General features: G+C 32.4%; 2 protein-coding genes across 2 annotated transcripts; both read right to left on the reverse strand.

Annotated features, from left to right (window-relative positions):
* Positions 1–3,153: 3,153 nt before the first annotated feature.
* LOC102604340 (elongation factor Tu GTP-binding domain-containing protein 1) lies at positions 3,154–7,020 on the reverse strand. Its single transcript, XM_006340250.2, has one exon. It carries the CDS (start codon positions 6,388–6,390, stop codon positions 3,319–3,321), a length of 3,072 nt encoding a protein of 1,023 aa, XP_006340312.1. The 5' UTR covers positions 6,391–7,020; the 3' UTR covers positions 3,154–3,318.
* Positions 7,021–10,795: 3,775 nt separating this feature from the next.
* Positions 10,796–11,287, reverse strand: LOC107058086 (uncharacterized). Its single transcript, XM_015303408.1, has one exon. The coding sequence runs from the start codon at positions 11,285–11,287 to the stop codon at positions 10,796–10,798; it is 492 nt and encodes a 163-aa protein (XP_015158894.1).
* Between the last annotated feature and the right edge of the window lie 3,700 nt (positions 11,288–14,987).

The following is a 14,987-nucleotide window of genomic DNA, read 5'->3' on the forward strand; positions in this document are numbered from 1 at the left end:
TATATATATATATATATATATTCTCCACTTAGACTAGCTTCTTTTTGTTGGGGTCAAAAAGAAAGATTTATATCAATTGATATTTGATGTGTACCATTAATAAATGTATATAAGACAATTTTGTCCATGTATACCACATGTTTATAATTGACTTGAAATCATATGATTAATTGGAGGTCTAACATTAGTACGTTGACATCTTCCAATTTCTAAGGCTCGCATTGCGCGCACTATTGGTGCCTCAATGTGTTGAACTACTTCAACAAGTTTACGAGTGAGATATATATATATATATTCAGAATCTAATGTTCGTACAATAATAACAATAACTCTTTTACGGGTTCCGTAGCAAAAAATGGTTAAAAGATAGCGTTTCACGTAAATTGATTTGAATAAGAAAATCAATCATTTGTCTTTGAGGATCAGGCATCAATCATAAAGTATTTTTACGTTTTTATATTAGTCTAACGATATTTTCAATATTCATTAAAAGCACTATAAAGAAACTTAGCATAAATTTTCAAGGATGCTACACATATTATAATAACGTAAATGTATACCTTACATTATATTTCAATAATCAAATCAAAGCAAATAATGTAGTAATAATTACGTCTCAATTTGTAATAAATTGAAATTAAATATATAAGTGGAGTGTAAAAAAGGTTGAACTCGAAACAAAACAAAAGTTTGAAAATTATCTTTTCGTGTGAGTGCTCTTTAAAAACAAGAATAGATATATATGATGATCGATGAAATGAATTAGCTATAAATGAAGAAGAATATGATATTTATATGAAATATATATATAGGGAGTATTATATAGTTACATTAATGATTGTTAATACCGTGGGAATATCATGTATCGAAAACTTTGTGCTAATAAGAGATTAACTTCTATCCACTGACAATGCGTGGATAGAAATAGAAGTTAATCTCTAATAAAAAAAAATAGGCATATTTTGTTGTACGGCATTTTGTTTCTAGAACCAGAAAACAAAGAAGTTTTTAATAGTTTGAAAAGTAAACGGCCAACACGTTAATTATTATTACTAAATAATAAATATGATGTGTTTGGTGTGTGTGGCAATCGTAGAAATTTATTATCTTAATCATGTACTTGTAGGGAGGAAATTTTTTTCTTGCTATTTAAAAATTTCAAGAAAATTATTTTTTACATATATTATATATATAATTACGTATTAACTAGTTATAAATCTTTAATTGTATACTTAGTTTTTTTTGTATTCATAAACTTTAAGTTTGAATCTGTTTCTAAGCGAAGATAAAAGTATTGAAGGGTGGGAAGAAGATAATTAACTGAAATGACATTTAATAATCTATCTATGGTATTTCTCATTACTCTTTTAAATAATAAGAAAATTGAAGTAGGCATGATTTGAACATAGATGTTTTTTTTCTTCTTCTAAGAAACTTAAATTGTTCCATTGCATATTTTATTTTTGGTTTAATTTAGGGGTTAAGTGAGATGGGAGAATTTTGACCTATAACATATTTTCTATGTAACAAACGTGTGAATAACCCAAATATGATAATATTTTACTCCATATTTTAAGTTCCAATGTTATTGTAAATATTAAAATAATGACAACAAAATCACTCAACAATTAAGTATTTGGTCAAAGAATTAATATGCACCTATTATACATAATTTCAATATATTAATCAAGCGGCACTTAATTAATTATCTCATAAATACATCTCCAACTTGGATAAAACGAGTTTAATTAATATTTTACATTCTAGAAATTGTCTCTTCTAAGTAATTACCTAACTTATTATAGTCTAATTTAATTAATTAATCATAGATGATATGTTTTTTAGTAAGTAATTAATATATACATGATGGGGTAGCTTCATGTAAGGTTCATGGACAGTTTGATGTTTAATTAAATTAAATTTATTTGTTGTTTACAATTAGGGTATAACGTGTGTATCATGCTAATTTTTTATTAACAAAAAAACTGGTTTTTTTGTACTTAAACTCCTATTATTAGAGCACTCATGTGATTAGAATAATACTATTTGGTCTTGTCATATTTGATGTCTGGTACCATCTTCAAGATCGAATTAATTAAGATTTTACAAAATTGAAAATCGAAATATCTGATGAAGAATTAGTCATAGACGAATTTAAAATTTTTACTAAGGGGTGCATGTAGTGTCTAGGATTTTGAACTTAAAATCTCATGGCAAATTTTGAATTTCTAAATCACTAAATCAACCTCCAATATTGTGTTTAGGAAATTCAAAATCTATATATATACATGGGAAAAGGACAAATATGCCCCCAAACTATCGTAAATGGTATACAGATACCCTCCGTCATACTATTGGGACATTGATGCCCCTGCCATCTAAAAACTAGAGCATATATGCCCTTCACTCTAACGGAAGACTAAATAAGGACACGTGGTGCAGTCTTATCCGTCGATCCGATATTTAATAAATGTCAGGTTGGCGGATAAAATTATGACACGTGTATGTCCGTTAGTATAAAGAGTATATATGCTCTAGTTTTTGGACGACAGGGATACCAACACCAATATCCCAAAAGTATGACAAAGGGTATCTGGATACCATTTACGATTGTTCGGGGTATATTTGTCATTTTTCCCTATATACATTAAAAATATCATATATACAATATAATTTTTTTACCGAGTAAATTCGAGTGAACATCCTTACCCCTCTAAATCCCCCTGCTTTAGTAAGGTTGATGTTATTATCACATGAAATTTCCCTATTGATGATAATTGACAATAATACAATGTCCCAACCCATAAATTCCAGTGGGCAAAAGGAATTAATTAAGTGTATACTTCTTCCTCTCATTTATCATGAAATAATTGACATAATTCCAAACATCATAAATCCTTTAATTTCAGTGGGCAAATGGAATTTAATTGTGGAATTATGATATGTTTGAAATCATATATCAAGCTTATCTAAAATCATTCTCATTACTCACTAGTCTACATATTATGACTTGTTTTTCTTTTTCTCCACTCAATATTCAACATTGATTAATTCAGATTCACTTCAAAAAGTCTTATTCGAAAACTTAAGTGCTCAATTTCCAAGACTAGAACCCGATCCAAAACTTCTAATTAAAAATGAGAAACTTCTATATCTGTCAATATGCATCCATTAAAGAAGTCAAAAACAACTGCTTTGCAAAAACTCTCTAGTGACATTACAGTATATGCTAACAAAACTTTGCTTCTAATGAATAACAGTATAAAGCTAATGTAGATTGAGATAACTGTTACACAAACCAAACATGCATTAAACTTACTACACCTTGCGAGCCAACGTCCTCTGCTTTGTCGCGAATTGTACTACTTTTTCCTCTACTGGAAGACCTTTCTTTCGTCTCACAGAATCCATGAGTTTTCTTGCTATACTCTGTGGCACACTGGCACCATCTCCGAATTCTTCTTTCTCCTCCTCGGTCCTAGGCACAAAGAAAGGATCCTCTGGAAGGGCTTCCCAGTGGCTGAGAACGAGTAGTGCACTTGCAGCTCCAGAAGTCTTTCTCCTCAACTCATCGGAGAATCCAAAGCTTTCTGCAACTGGCACATAAGCGTGTACAGTGAACAAGGAAGAACCTTCCAGCATTTCTTCGTTTACCACATGGGCACGCCTACGATTAAGAACTGTATAAGTGTTGCCCAACTGGTCGTGTGGGGTGTTCAGCTCACAGAAGTACATAGCTTCCACAAGTCGAGGTTTTCTCTGGAGAACAGCAGCCCTGCAGGCATCCTTAACAACAGTCATAACCTGTCCAGGGAAGAGCCCGTACTGTTCTAGCTGTGGAATAGGTGTGTCACTATCATTTGGTTGCGTAGCTAATGGAGATATGGAAGCTTCGATAACAAATGCCAAACCCCACATTGGCTCATCACACAAAGGGCCAGATGCTGTAGCTAACTGGAATCCAGATAATATACTGCTTTCAAGATTCTCAGCTTCTCGTAGAAGGGTCGGATCTACACTGGTTGATGATTCTGGTGATGCACTGCTATCATCATTGTCATCCGTAAAGCCCAATTTTTTCGATACATAAGGGGAACCCTTTATAAGAACAGAAACATCGTCGCTCTTTCCTTTCACATCTGGAGTGAGGAGGATGTTGGGACCGACCTGATTAGGCCCTAAAGCCCAGATCCTCTTCAAGAATTTTTGCCACGTTTTCTTACATTTATCGATCCTATCCTTTTCTGTATCAGCAAATCCAGTAGAGAAGTCGCTCTCCACAGCATCTATTAGGCGTTTCTTGAGTGCTTCAATTGGATTCTCATCTTCTACAATGTTACCTCTGAGAGTTTCCGAGCTTCTACAAGCCTGCAAAGATTTACCTCCAATGATGTCTTCAAGCAATTCAGAACTTTCATCAAGCAGCTTCGTCAATGCAGTTGGAAGCTTCATAACACGCACTCGAACAACACATCTTCCATTTGGAGTTTCTTTCTCCAAATAATCAGAGCTGCGGCTCAATAGCTTCAAATTTTCTAAGGGATTAGCAGTATCTCCTTCGATGGTCTCTTTGAAAGATACAAGGGGTGCAGAGACTTCCAAGTTTATCTTTGCAAATCTCTCCTTTAAATCTTTGATGCATCTCTCCAGGTGCACCTCACCTGCTGCAGCAAGAACATGTTCGCCCCTAGCAGAAATAGAAACCTCAACAAAAGGATCCGCTCTGTTTAGAAGCCTCAAACCTTTAATAAGTGCACCCATGTCAGCAGGATCAGAAGGTTCAATTGCAACTTTAAGCATGGGTGAAACTTGGAAAGTCATACTTGATAAAGGCCAACAATTTAACGTAGATGAAAGAGTCGCACTCTTCAATATATGCTGGGCAAGCCCTCGGATAGCTATGACGTTGCCCGCCTTTGCTGATGCCACTGGTTTCAACCCTTGACCCATCATCAAATACAAAGACTGCAACTCAGCTTCTTGCACATGCTTCTGCATTGATTCTTCCTTTAGTGGATCATACAATGCTGTAAGCACGAAAATTTTCTGTCCTGCATGAAGAACCCCACTAAAGATCCTGGCAAATGCAAGGAAACATTCATCAGAGTCACCATTTCCGCTGTCATCCATAATCTCTCCACGCGGAAGCATTTTTGATGGAATAGCAAACATCTTAGAAACAAAAACAACACAAGGTGCATCAGGGCTAGAATCACAGGACTCCACAGATTTCCGGACAAGTTCAGCTTCAGAAAGCACATCAGGGTTCACGCCCATATCCAAGAGTGCTCTCTTTGGAAGCAGCCGAGATATACGGAAAGACTGAGCAGATATAGGATCAGGCATGTGTTTGACAGCCATAGACAATATGGTATCGGACAATGGAAGCCAACGACTCATAACAGATTGAAGCACAAATTTAGGATCCTTGTTTTGAAGTTCGCGAGGAGGTATAGACAAATTGAAAGACTTTATAACTTTCTCAAGCATCCCCTTGTCTCCATCAGCTTCCACAGCAGCTTGATAAACCTGCCAAAGTGGCTCAAGAACAAATTGAACAAACATGGGCCTAGCCTTACTTCCACTACTAATTCCCTTCTTACCAACAATCATCTTAGTCTTGGCATTAAAATACCGAGGTCCCCATAATGCCTTCTGCAAGGCAGCCGAACTTGCACCCAGTTTCGAAGCATAAAACTCAGCAAAATCACTAATGCTAAAGCCCCATCCATCTAGTGCACATACAAACGCGACATTCCCCTTCTGGGGTTGGAAAGTATCCTCTTCATCCTCCTCTAAGAACTCTAGATCTGGATTTTCATCTTCCACTAGCCCCGACGGGGCAGAGAGCAAAGAATCAACATCTGACAAATACTTTTCAGACTTATAGGCACTCACTATACTATTAACCTCATGAACAATCCTCTGCAAGCGAGTATACGCCTCCAGCGGAGTCAATCTCAATTCAACAATCAACCTATCAATCTTATTCAAAACCAGACACGGGGTAAGCTTCTCAATCCACGCCTGACGCAGAACTGCATGGGTCTGAATGTGAACACCTTCTACAGCATCTACTAATACCAATGCACCATCACTCAAACGGGCTGCAGTTGAAACTTCACTACAGAAGTCCATATGACCAGGAGAATCTATAAGATTAATCGAATGTTCCTTATATTTAAGACCTATAGAAGAACTCTTCATAGTTATCGCCCTCCTCTGTTCCTCATCTAAATAATCCATAAACCTAAGCTTACCCGCTTGCTTCGGATGGAGTACACCACCACCAGATGAAGCAATCAGATGGTCAGCCAATGTTGTCTTCCCATGATCCACATGAGCAAGAATACATATGTTCCGAATCTTCTCACCATCAGAATCCCCCATTTTTTTTATCTCTTCAACTAATAAAAACACTTCTACCGATCACACCACTCTTCCCTTTACACAGCAAAGTAATTAAACAAACTTCTCAATAACCTACTTACAAAATTTCCAAGAAACCAAAAAAAGCTATGCACCCAAATATAAATTACTCTGCACCGACCGTTTATCAGAAATACTATTTCAGTTTAAATAAGCTAAAGTTCCTGACTTTTTTCACACACGAGAGAAACCCAGTTGGGAAAAAATCGAAACTTTGAAGAAAAGGGATTAAAATTTCAATTGGGTTGATTGTAATAGCAACCCACCGTCGCAATAATTGAAATTTAAACGAATTAAGCAAGAATTGAACTCACCGAGACAAACCCAGTTGGGAAAAAGCAACAATTTGAAGAAAAAGGGATTGGATTTCTGTCAGGTTCTTTTCTATGAAGGATTGGAGAAAGTCGAGAAAGAATGGTTATGGGGTTAGAGATAATATTGCTATGATTATCCTGTGTAGCTCCAACAAACATGACTAATTGCAAAAATGTATTTGTAAATCGAGGGAAGAAGTTGAAAATCTCTATAATTTTAAAGGGATTGTGGAGACGACGGCTATGGTAAAAATGGAGGAAAATTAGGGTTTCAACTTTCAAAGACAAACTAGAATAAAATAGGGAAAAATGTTTCAAAAATACTTCAACTTTGGTCTGCTGTTACGATATCAAGCTTTATGAAAGACCTTTTACCCCAGCACTATTTAATAGTGTATTTTAAAGGTCAAAATACATTATTAAATAGTACAGAGGTAAAATGTCATTTTCAAAGTTTGGTATCGTAACAGCAATTTCGATCAAAGTTAGAGTATTTTTCAGACTTTTTTCCTTAGTTCCCAACTTTTTTTTTATTTAAAGAAGAATAATAGACTTTAAAACATTGTAACTATCAAAAACCACTAAACACGTGATAAAAATCGATTAAAATTTGATTTATTGGTTATCGAGTTGTAGATATGCTAAATCGTTATAAAATTATTAAGATATTTATTTACCAATTATATTGATTGTTATCGATTTAACTATTAAGATTTGACACAAAATAAATAATTGAAAATTACTTAGAAATAAGAAACAAGGTGACAAACCAAATCAACCCTACATTATTTTGCTCAAAAGCAAACAGTAAGACATTGTAGAATAATAGAGAGTATGAGATAGTCAAATATAAAAGTATGAAACTAAACTCTAAGTCAAGAAATATATATCAAATGGTATAAATATAATTATTTAATTTACTATGGAATTATTGGTTAACCCGTTAAGAACCGATAATTTGACAATAAAATAAATTAAAAATGTAACCGAAACTACTAAATCAATAACCCATTAGATAAATCAATAATATTTTTTCGGTTCAATTTATCAAGTTTAAACAGTCCTAAGATCGATCGATAAATGATCGTTCTTTGATCAATTTATTTAAAAAATTTAATCAACACACTCTTTTTTATCAAATAAACTAAACAAGCTTAACTAATTTCTCGAAATAGTTATTTATTTTTTAATAAAATCAACCAAGCACGATCGATATAAAATTATTAGTTCTATATTTGTATTTGACAATTCAACCTATCATACAACACAAGTGACAGCTACAATAAAGTTGAAACCACGCAATATTATAAATAGTTTACCACTTTACCTGTCTTTAGATCATCTAGTTGATGGTTGTTAGATCGTAGAAGGTGATATTGTTGAACAGGGTGGCTCAGAGGTAAGGCTGACAAAATGTTACTTAGGCTCCCAAAGTGTTATTTTTGTGTGTTTTTTTAGTAAAATCGAAACAAAATCAAATAGTATTTGGTTTTCAAAGTTTAAAAACAAATATAAACAAACCAAACCAATTACCAATCCTGATTTCAATTTTTTAAAATAAGTTTGGTTCGGGTTGCGACTCGGTTTGGTTTTTAAATCATAACTATAAACAACCCTAGATATATGTATCAAAGATATATACTAGATACATGTATTTTTGAAATATAGATACTACATAAGGAGAGAGGAGAGGGGAGGCCAAGAGAGGTCACGAGCGGGAGAGTCAGTGTGTCTCAAATACATGCGATCACACTAGACACGTTTATTTTATTATACCAGATACATTCTGAAATACAAATACATAGTGAGAGAGGCGAGTGAGAAAGGTGAGAGGCAAAAGAGTTAGTGTATCCCAGTATATGTGAATCACGCTTGAATATACTATATTTGGAGCAAATTACATCTAATTTGGCTCGCATAATCTGATATACATGTATCTAAGTGTGTATGATAAATATATATAGTAAAGTAAATATGGTATAAAAAATATTTTCAAAAATTAAAGTAAAGACACATAATAAGGTCATGAACTAGTGAATTTGTATTGTTTTCTTTTTTAAAGGAATAAACTTTAAAATGGATGGTAACTACCAAAAACTACTACTAAACACGCAACAAAAAATGATTGAAAAAAACTTATTGATTTTCGAGCCGATTGAAAAATGATATTTTATTAAATAGAAACCATTAATCATTACAATAATCACTCCCATCAAAATACGAAGAGTCAACCGAGTTCATCATCTAAACGCACTATATATATTAGTAATATTTTATTGAACGGAATTTAAATAAATATTTTACTCACACTTGACTCTGCCATGTTGGATAGACATGTTATAGTACTCGTGATATTTGTGCTTCTCTTTGCACTCATCTTTTATTGAATTAGCATCTACATTGCTTAGACTCTTAAAATTATTGATGGCTCGTGTCAGATTTTTCAAATATAATGTATTTTTCAGAGAATTCAAAATGGCAATAGGACATTTTTTTCATGCTTTTTTTGGGCTATAGTTATGTCCACAACTTGTCAAACAACAATTTTATACTGCTAGCTTGTTGTCTCCAAGCTCAGAAATCTTTGAACACAAAGGTCATATTTCAGATCAATCATATGAATCTTCATAATTCATTTTGCTTTAACTTAGATTAGTCTTATTCCAAATAAGAGTGAGTATATATCGAGTTATCATACTAAAATCAAAATTTTCAATACTTAAGTGTTGATATTTTTGTATTTGATGTGCATTTTAATTAAGTTTGGGTATTCAGTATTGGCCTAAAATGTAATATTGTACCTCATCATCTCGAAATCATAAATACGCCTCTAAATTTACTCAAACACATGTGTTGTTTTTCGAAAACACTAGATATATTTTTCATTCATTTTAAGCAAGAAAGAATTTTAAAACTTCTCTTTATTTTCTACTGGACTAGTGTGAGTATACCAAATATAGACTATAGTCTATAGGAATTTTGAATTGACATTTTCTCCAGTAACTCTTTTAGTTATGGAATCACTTTTTCTTTTGTCCTCTTTCTTTTTATTCTGATAAGTTTTGTCTCATCAAATATTCTCAAACACGTGGGAATTTGAATGGTATTTAGTAGGATAAAAATAATAATTTTGAAATAAAATTAATATTAACTTTATTTTATATTTATTCCAATACTTTTCATATACAATAATTACATTAACAAAATTTATTAATAAAATATTTTTATTTATCCTATCGTACATGAAAACGTCATTTATTGTTCAAGATACCTAGATTTAACTTAGGAACAACTTTAGTTTTGCTGATGTAAAATGGTATCTGACACATTGTAATCAATTCGACATAGTTGATGTGATTTTTCGATATAAATTTAAATTGTCACAAATTACTAAATAAAAATTAATTAAATTTACTTTTGAAAAGAATAATATAATAACTAATAAAAGACGGAGAGAGAAATAATCAAATGAAAAAAGCTTCTATTTATACAAAATAAGATCACATACGTTTTGAATCTCTCTCAATTTCATATAAAATGTTGTATAAATTATATATAAACTATATAATTATAAATCTTTAATAGCAAAAAAAAATCATTTCTCGTACATAATATTTGCTCTTCCTTTTACGAGAGGATTTATCGAAAATAATTTCTAATTTATCGTATAATTTATTTTTCTCGATCTCACTTGCGGAATTAATGTGTAATTAAATATTGTACCTGAACTTGATGACTTGAATTGGAACTATAACTGCACTGAGATTTTCAGTTTCAGTTGAATTATGCCTTATTTGATTTTCAGCTGACGATACTGACTTTTTTTTTTCTCATCAATCCTTGAATTAGTTGCTATTTCCATAACAGGCCGTTTCCGGTGAACCTCCGTCATGATCATCGCCGTCGTCGGAATAATCCTTGTTGTTATTCCGTTTGAGCTCCTACCAAATCCAGATCTCCGTTTCGAATTCGGCAGTTTCCGATGATCCTCGCCGTCGCCGGTTACATCGGAACAATCCTTATCGACGTGGATATAGTAATCACCGGGAGAATCATTGATGTTGTTGTTGTTCTTCTAATTCCTTTTGAGATGAACTCCTTCCAAATCCAGCGCCATCGTAAAATCGGTGCCACATCTCCGTTTCAAATTCGGCCGTTTCCGATGATCCTCTGTTTACGTTACCGCCGCCATCGAAATAATCCTTATCATCATCGGTATAGTAAACACCAGGAGAATTATTGATGTTGTTTTTCTTCTTCAAAGCCTTCTTCCGCTTCTTATTCCTCCATGCTTTCCGGCAAAGTCCCGTCGGAACTTTGTACAGAGCAAGTAGGAGAAAGTGCAGCACTGTGCACGGACAACAACAACATACCATCGCACACTCCGCCGCCGTCCCTCCCGCCACTTCTCCTATCCTCTTATGCTGATTTCCGCCTCTGCTTCGTTTCTCATCCTCCTTCGTCGTCATCGCCGTCGCAGTCCTCGATAGTTCCTTTCTCTCATTCACCGCCGATGACTCCACCACGATATTCTGCCCAGTCATCGCCGTTAAACTCCGATGAATCACACACACAAAAATCGCCGGCCGATCATTACCAAATTCACACTAAAAATGCTCTTCGTAAACAAGTAGGAGAGAAATTGGTATACTTACTAAGGATTTTTTATTTGTTTTTATTTTTTTGAGATTATATGAATTTGAAATACTACTACTAATTTTATGGTGAATATAAAATATAGAATTGCTTACTGTATTTATTTGTTTATTTTATGGGCTGATATTTTTTGAAATTGGGTATTTCTTATAATTTTGAACTTGGATTATTGTAATTACTAATTAAAATATATTTTTTTAAAGTTGACTATAAATAGGAGAGCAGAGAAGAAAACAAAGAAATGATGAGTGACTTGTAATATTGTTAATAAAAAGAATAAATACATTTTTTAAAACAAAATTTAATCGGTCATTATCTTTACCTACAATATCGAGACATCAAGGTGTATTTTGACAAAACAGAGTAATAATTGAAATAGGTAAAGAAAACAAATGATAATCACACACACACATATATATATATATATAAGAACTCTAGGCCTGTCTGCGTGGCGCGACCACAAACCAGGATTTCTTTTTTAATCTATTTATTTTCAAAACTAGCATTCTCCTTTCATGAAAAATTGCGACTTTAATGAAAAATTATGACTTTTATGAAAAGTTGTAACTTCTATGAAGAGTTGTGACTTTTATGAAAAGTTATGTCTTTTTCGAAAGGTTGCAACTTTTTCGAAAAGTTGTGACATTTCCAATAAGGCACAATAAATATTTGTTCACACTACCCTTTGTTGTCTAGCTATAAATAGAGGGATTTCCTCTTATATTAAAACAACGAAAATTCTGAACTTCTTCTTCTTCTTCTGCACAATTAAATATTCATGAACAATTTTTTCCTTTCTGTTTCATCCTATTGTTATCGATTCTGATATGTTTTTTTACGGTCATTAATTTATGCTTATGTTATTAATTGATGTTTTAATTTTCGCATTTGAATGATACCAATCGAGATGGCTTTTTCAGGGACTGGCCTCTTCCCTGAGGCAATCCCTGGGATTCAAAAGAGTAGTTATTGTTATAAGTATTTGTTAGTACAAATAAAATAACACACGTTAATTGAATATTCACGCAAGTTTTCTCTACTGAAATTGTTGAAGGTACGTAAAAAAAATTCCTTAAAGATTTATACTACCATCTCTTGAAGACAAAATTCAAATTTGGTATGCCATTGTAAGGATAGAAAGACCTTAAAAGCTTTATCGCACCTTGATGTGCGAAGTGAACCAGGAAAAGAAGACAAGAATTACGGTTGATGTTCATTTGAATCCCCAAAAATATCAAGTAATATCACTTCCTGGGCAAAAAGATAAATTATAAAATCAAATTAATGATAACTGATTGAAGGATAAATGATAGATATTATAATTATCATCTTCCTTTACATTATTAATGTTTGTTACTACGTAATCTTGTATGAAAGATAATATAGTGTATTAGTTTTAATGACTCATAGGTTTTAAGTATTTTTTTATAAATTCTGTGATATTAAATTCCTGCGCGAAGCGCGAGTAATTTTACTAGTTAAGATATAAAACTCGGAAAAGCAAATAGATTAGATATGTTTTTTTGTCATTAAATCTTGTGTAATTGATGCTTTCTTGAAACCTTTAATATATATCCTTCATGATCTTTTTGCCGTCCAAATAGAGTCTAATAATAAACCTAATCATAGTTATCTTTACTAAAACAAACAAAAAATTGAAGGGTTGACCAAAAGAACCATTTTATATGACATACAATAATGGTGAAGGTTATTTGTATAGTTTGTTTATATCAAATTAATTAATACATGATATAAATCAATTTATACACTTCTATTATCAAAGTTGTTTTTTTATTAAAAACAGAAGAGGTTCAATATTTACAAGAGAATAAGTTCAAAAGTAGCCCAACTCAGAAAAAGAAAAAAGAAACAAATAATCAAAAGAAAAAAAAAAGGAAAGGTCACAAATCTTCGGACCATTTCCAATAAATCAAACCTTCGATGACTCAAGTAGCTCCATGGTCGGAGAAATTGACATCTCCGATGAAAGTGGCGGTGATAAGAGGATAGAAGATAGTTCAAACACCTCCAATAAATAAACTATTGGATTGATTGATGTAAAATATATCTTATGCAAGTAAGTACTTCATTATTTTAATTTATGTGACTTACAAAAATAATATCATATTTTATAATAAATCAAATGATATCACATAAATTAAAATGAAGAAATATTAATTATTATTAATAACTTGGAAAAGGAGTAAAGTGCATAGTACCAATTCAATGAATTTCTCCATTCTAAAATCAAACATGATACCTCTACTTAAGGGGAGGAGGATCTCATGCCATCACCATTAGCAGCCCATTAACAAAAACTACACACCAAACAAATGATGGATTATTTTCATACGGAGGAGATCAGTAATGGAGTCAGAATTTTTTTTAAAAAAAATTACACAAATATATTAGAATGTCAAACTTAGAATTTGGTGTCTAAAGTATTTTTTTTTTAACCGTCTTTTGTCTCTCTACTAAAGTCTTCCTTCTATCAAGGAAATTTGGTTTGAAATTTATAGCTAATTGATCAAAATAATTGTTTTGTCCTCTTTATGTGATGTAATTTTTTGATGAAGGAGATTCAATTGAATCTCTTGCCTCCCTATAGCTTTGCTAGTGACGGATCAAAGTGTGTTTGATATGACGAAAGTATTTGATAATTAGTGCATTTTAATATTAAAATATTAAAGTACTTGATATTTGGTGTCATTAATCTTTGTAACTTTTGTAACCACAAATTAAAGACATGTTCTCCTTATTATCTTCTACTAATTGTCTCGCTATACCTCAAATAACTATCCACATGTTCTCCTTATTATCTTCTACTAATTGTCCCGCTATACCTCAAATAACTATCCACATTCTTGTCATTTATTTGTTGAAGAAATCATACACATATTGTTGTTTTCTTCCTTGTGTTGTAATAGATAAAAAAAAATGAGAAGTGTGTTGAAGATGAAGGAAATTGATGATTGGAACATGTCAAAGGAACAGGTCCAAAGAAGCTGGCTAACGTGTTTACTGCTGTAGAGTTGGAGTCACACTAGGACTAGACTACTAAATCCTAACTTATGTACGACTAAGCTAATGTATCATGTATGGAACTAAAGTCGACTAGGATAGTGTATTTTAGTTATAGTAGTAATACTACTCATATAAATAATACAGTTGTACTGAAGTAGGACTCCTAGTGTAGCTAGTATAGGACTCTTTTCCTAAGGAGTATGTACTCAACAACTTCAATCATCAATACACCCCTTGATTCTCTATACTTTATGTGAGATTTCTACAAAGTGCATTAGAAATATTATATTGTGTTTATATTTTGAGAATTGTATAGTGAAAGAGAGAGTTGAAACAAAAAAAGTTGTTCAAAGTCTTCAACTTATTCATGATATAAAAAAGAGTAATTAATTTTATATTGAAGGAAGGTGTTCTTTTGGTAGAATTTTAGACTTTTCAACTAATCCAAAGTTGTTTGAGTTATATGATAATGATGTTGGAATATATTCTGGAGGGGACAAGTCGAGAGCTATAGTGCTAATTAGTGTAGATTATACCACATTGAGCTTGAATATCCTTAAAAAT

This window comes from Solanum tuberosum, unplaced genomic scaffold (genome assembly GCF_000226075.1).
Source record: "Solanum tuberosum cultivar DM 1-3 516 R44 unplaced genomic scaffold, SolTub_3.0 scf00017, whole genome shotgun sequence".
Classification (NCBI taxonomy): domain Eukaryota; kingdom Viridiplantae; phylum Streptophyta; class Magnoliopsida; order Solanales; family Solanaceae; genus Solanum; species Solanum tuberosum.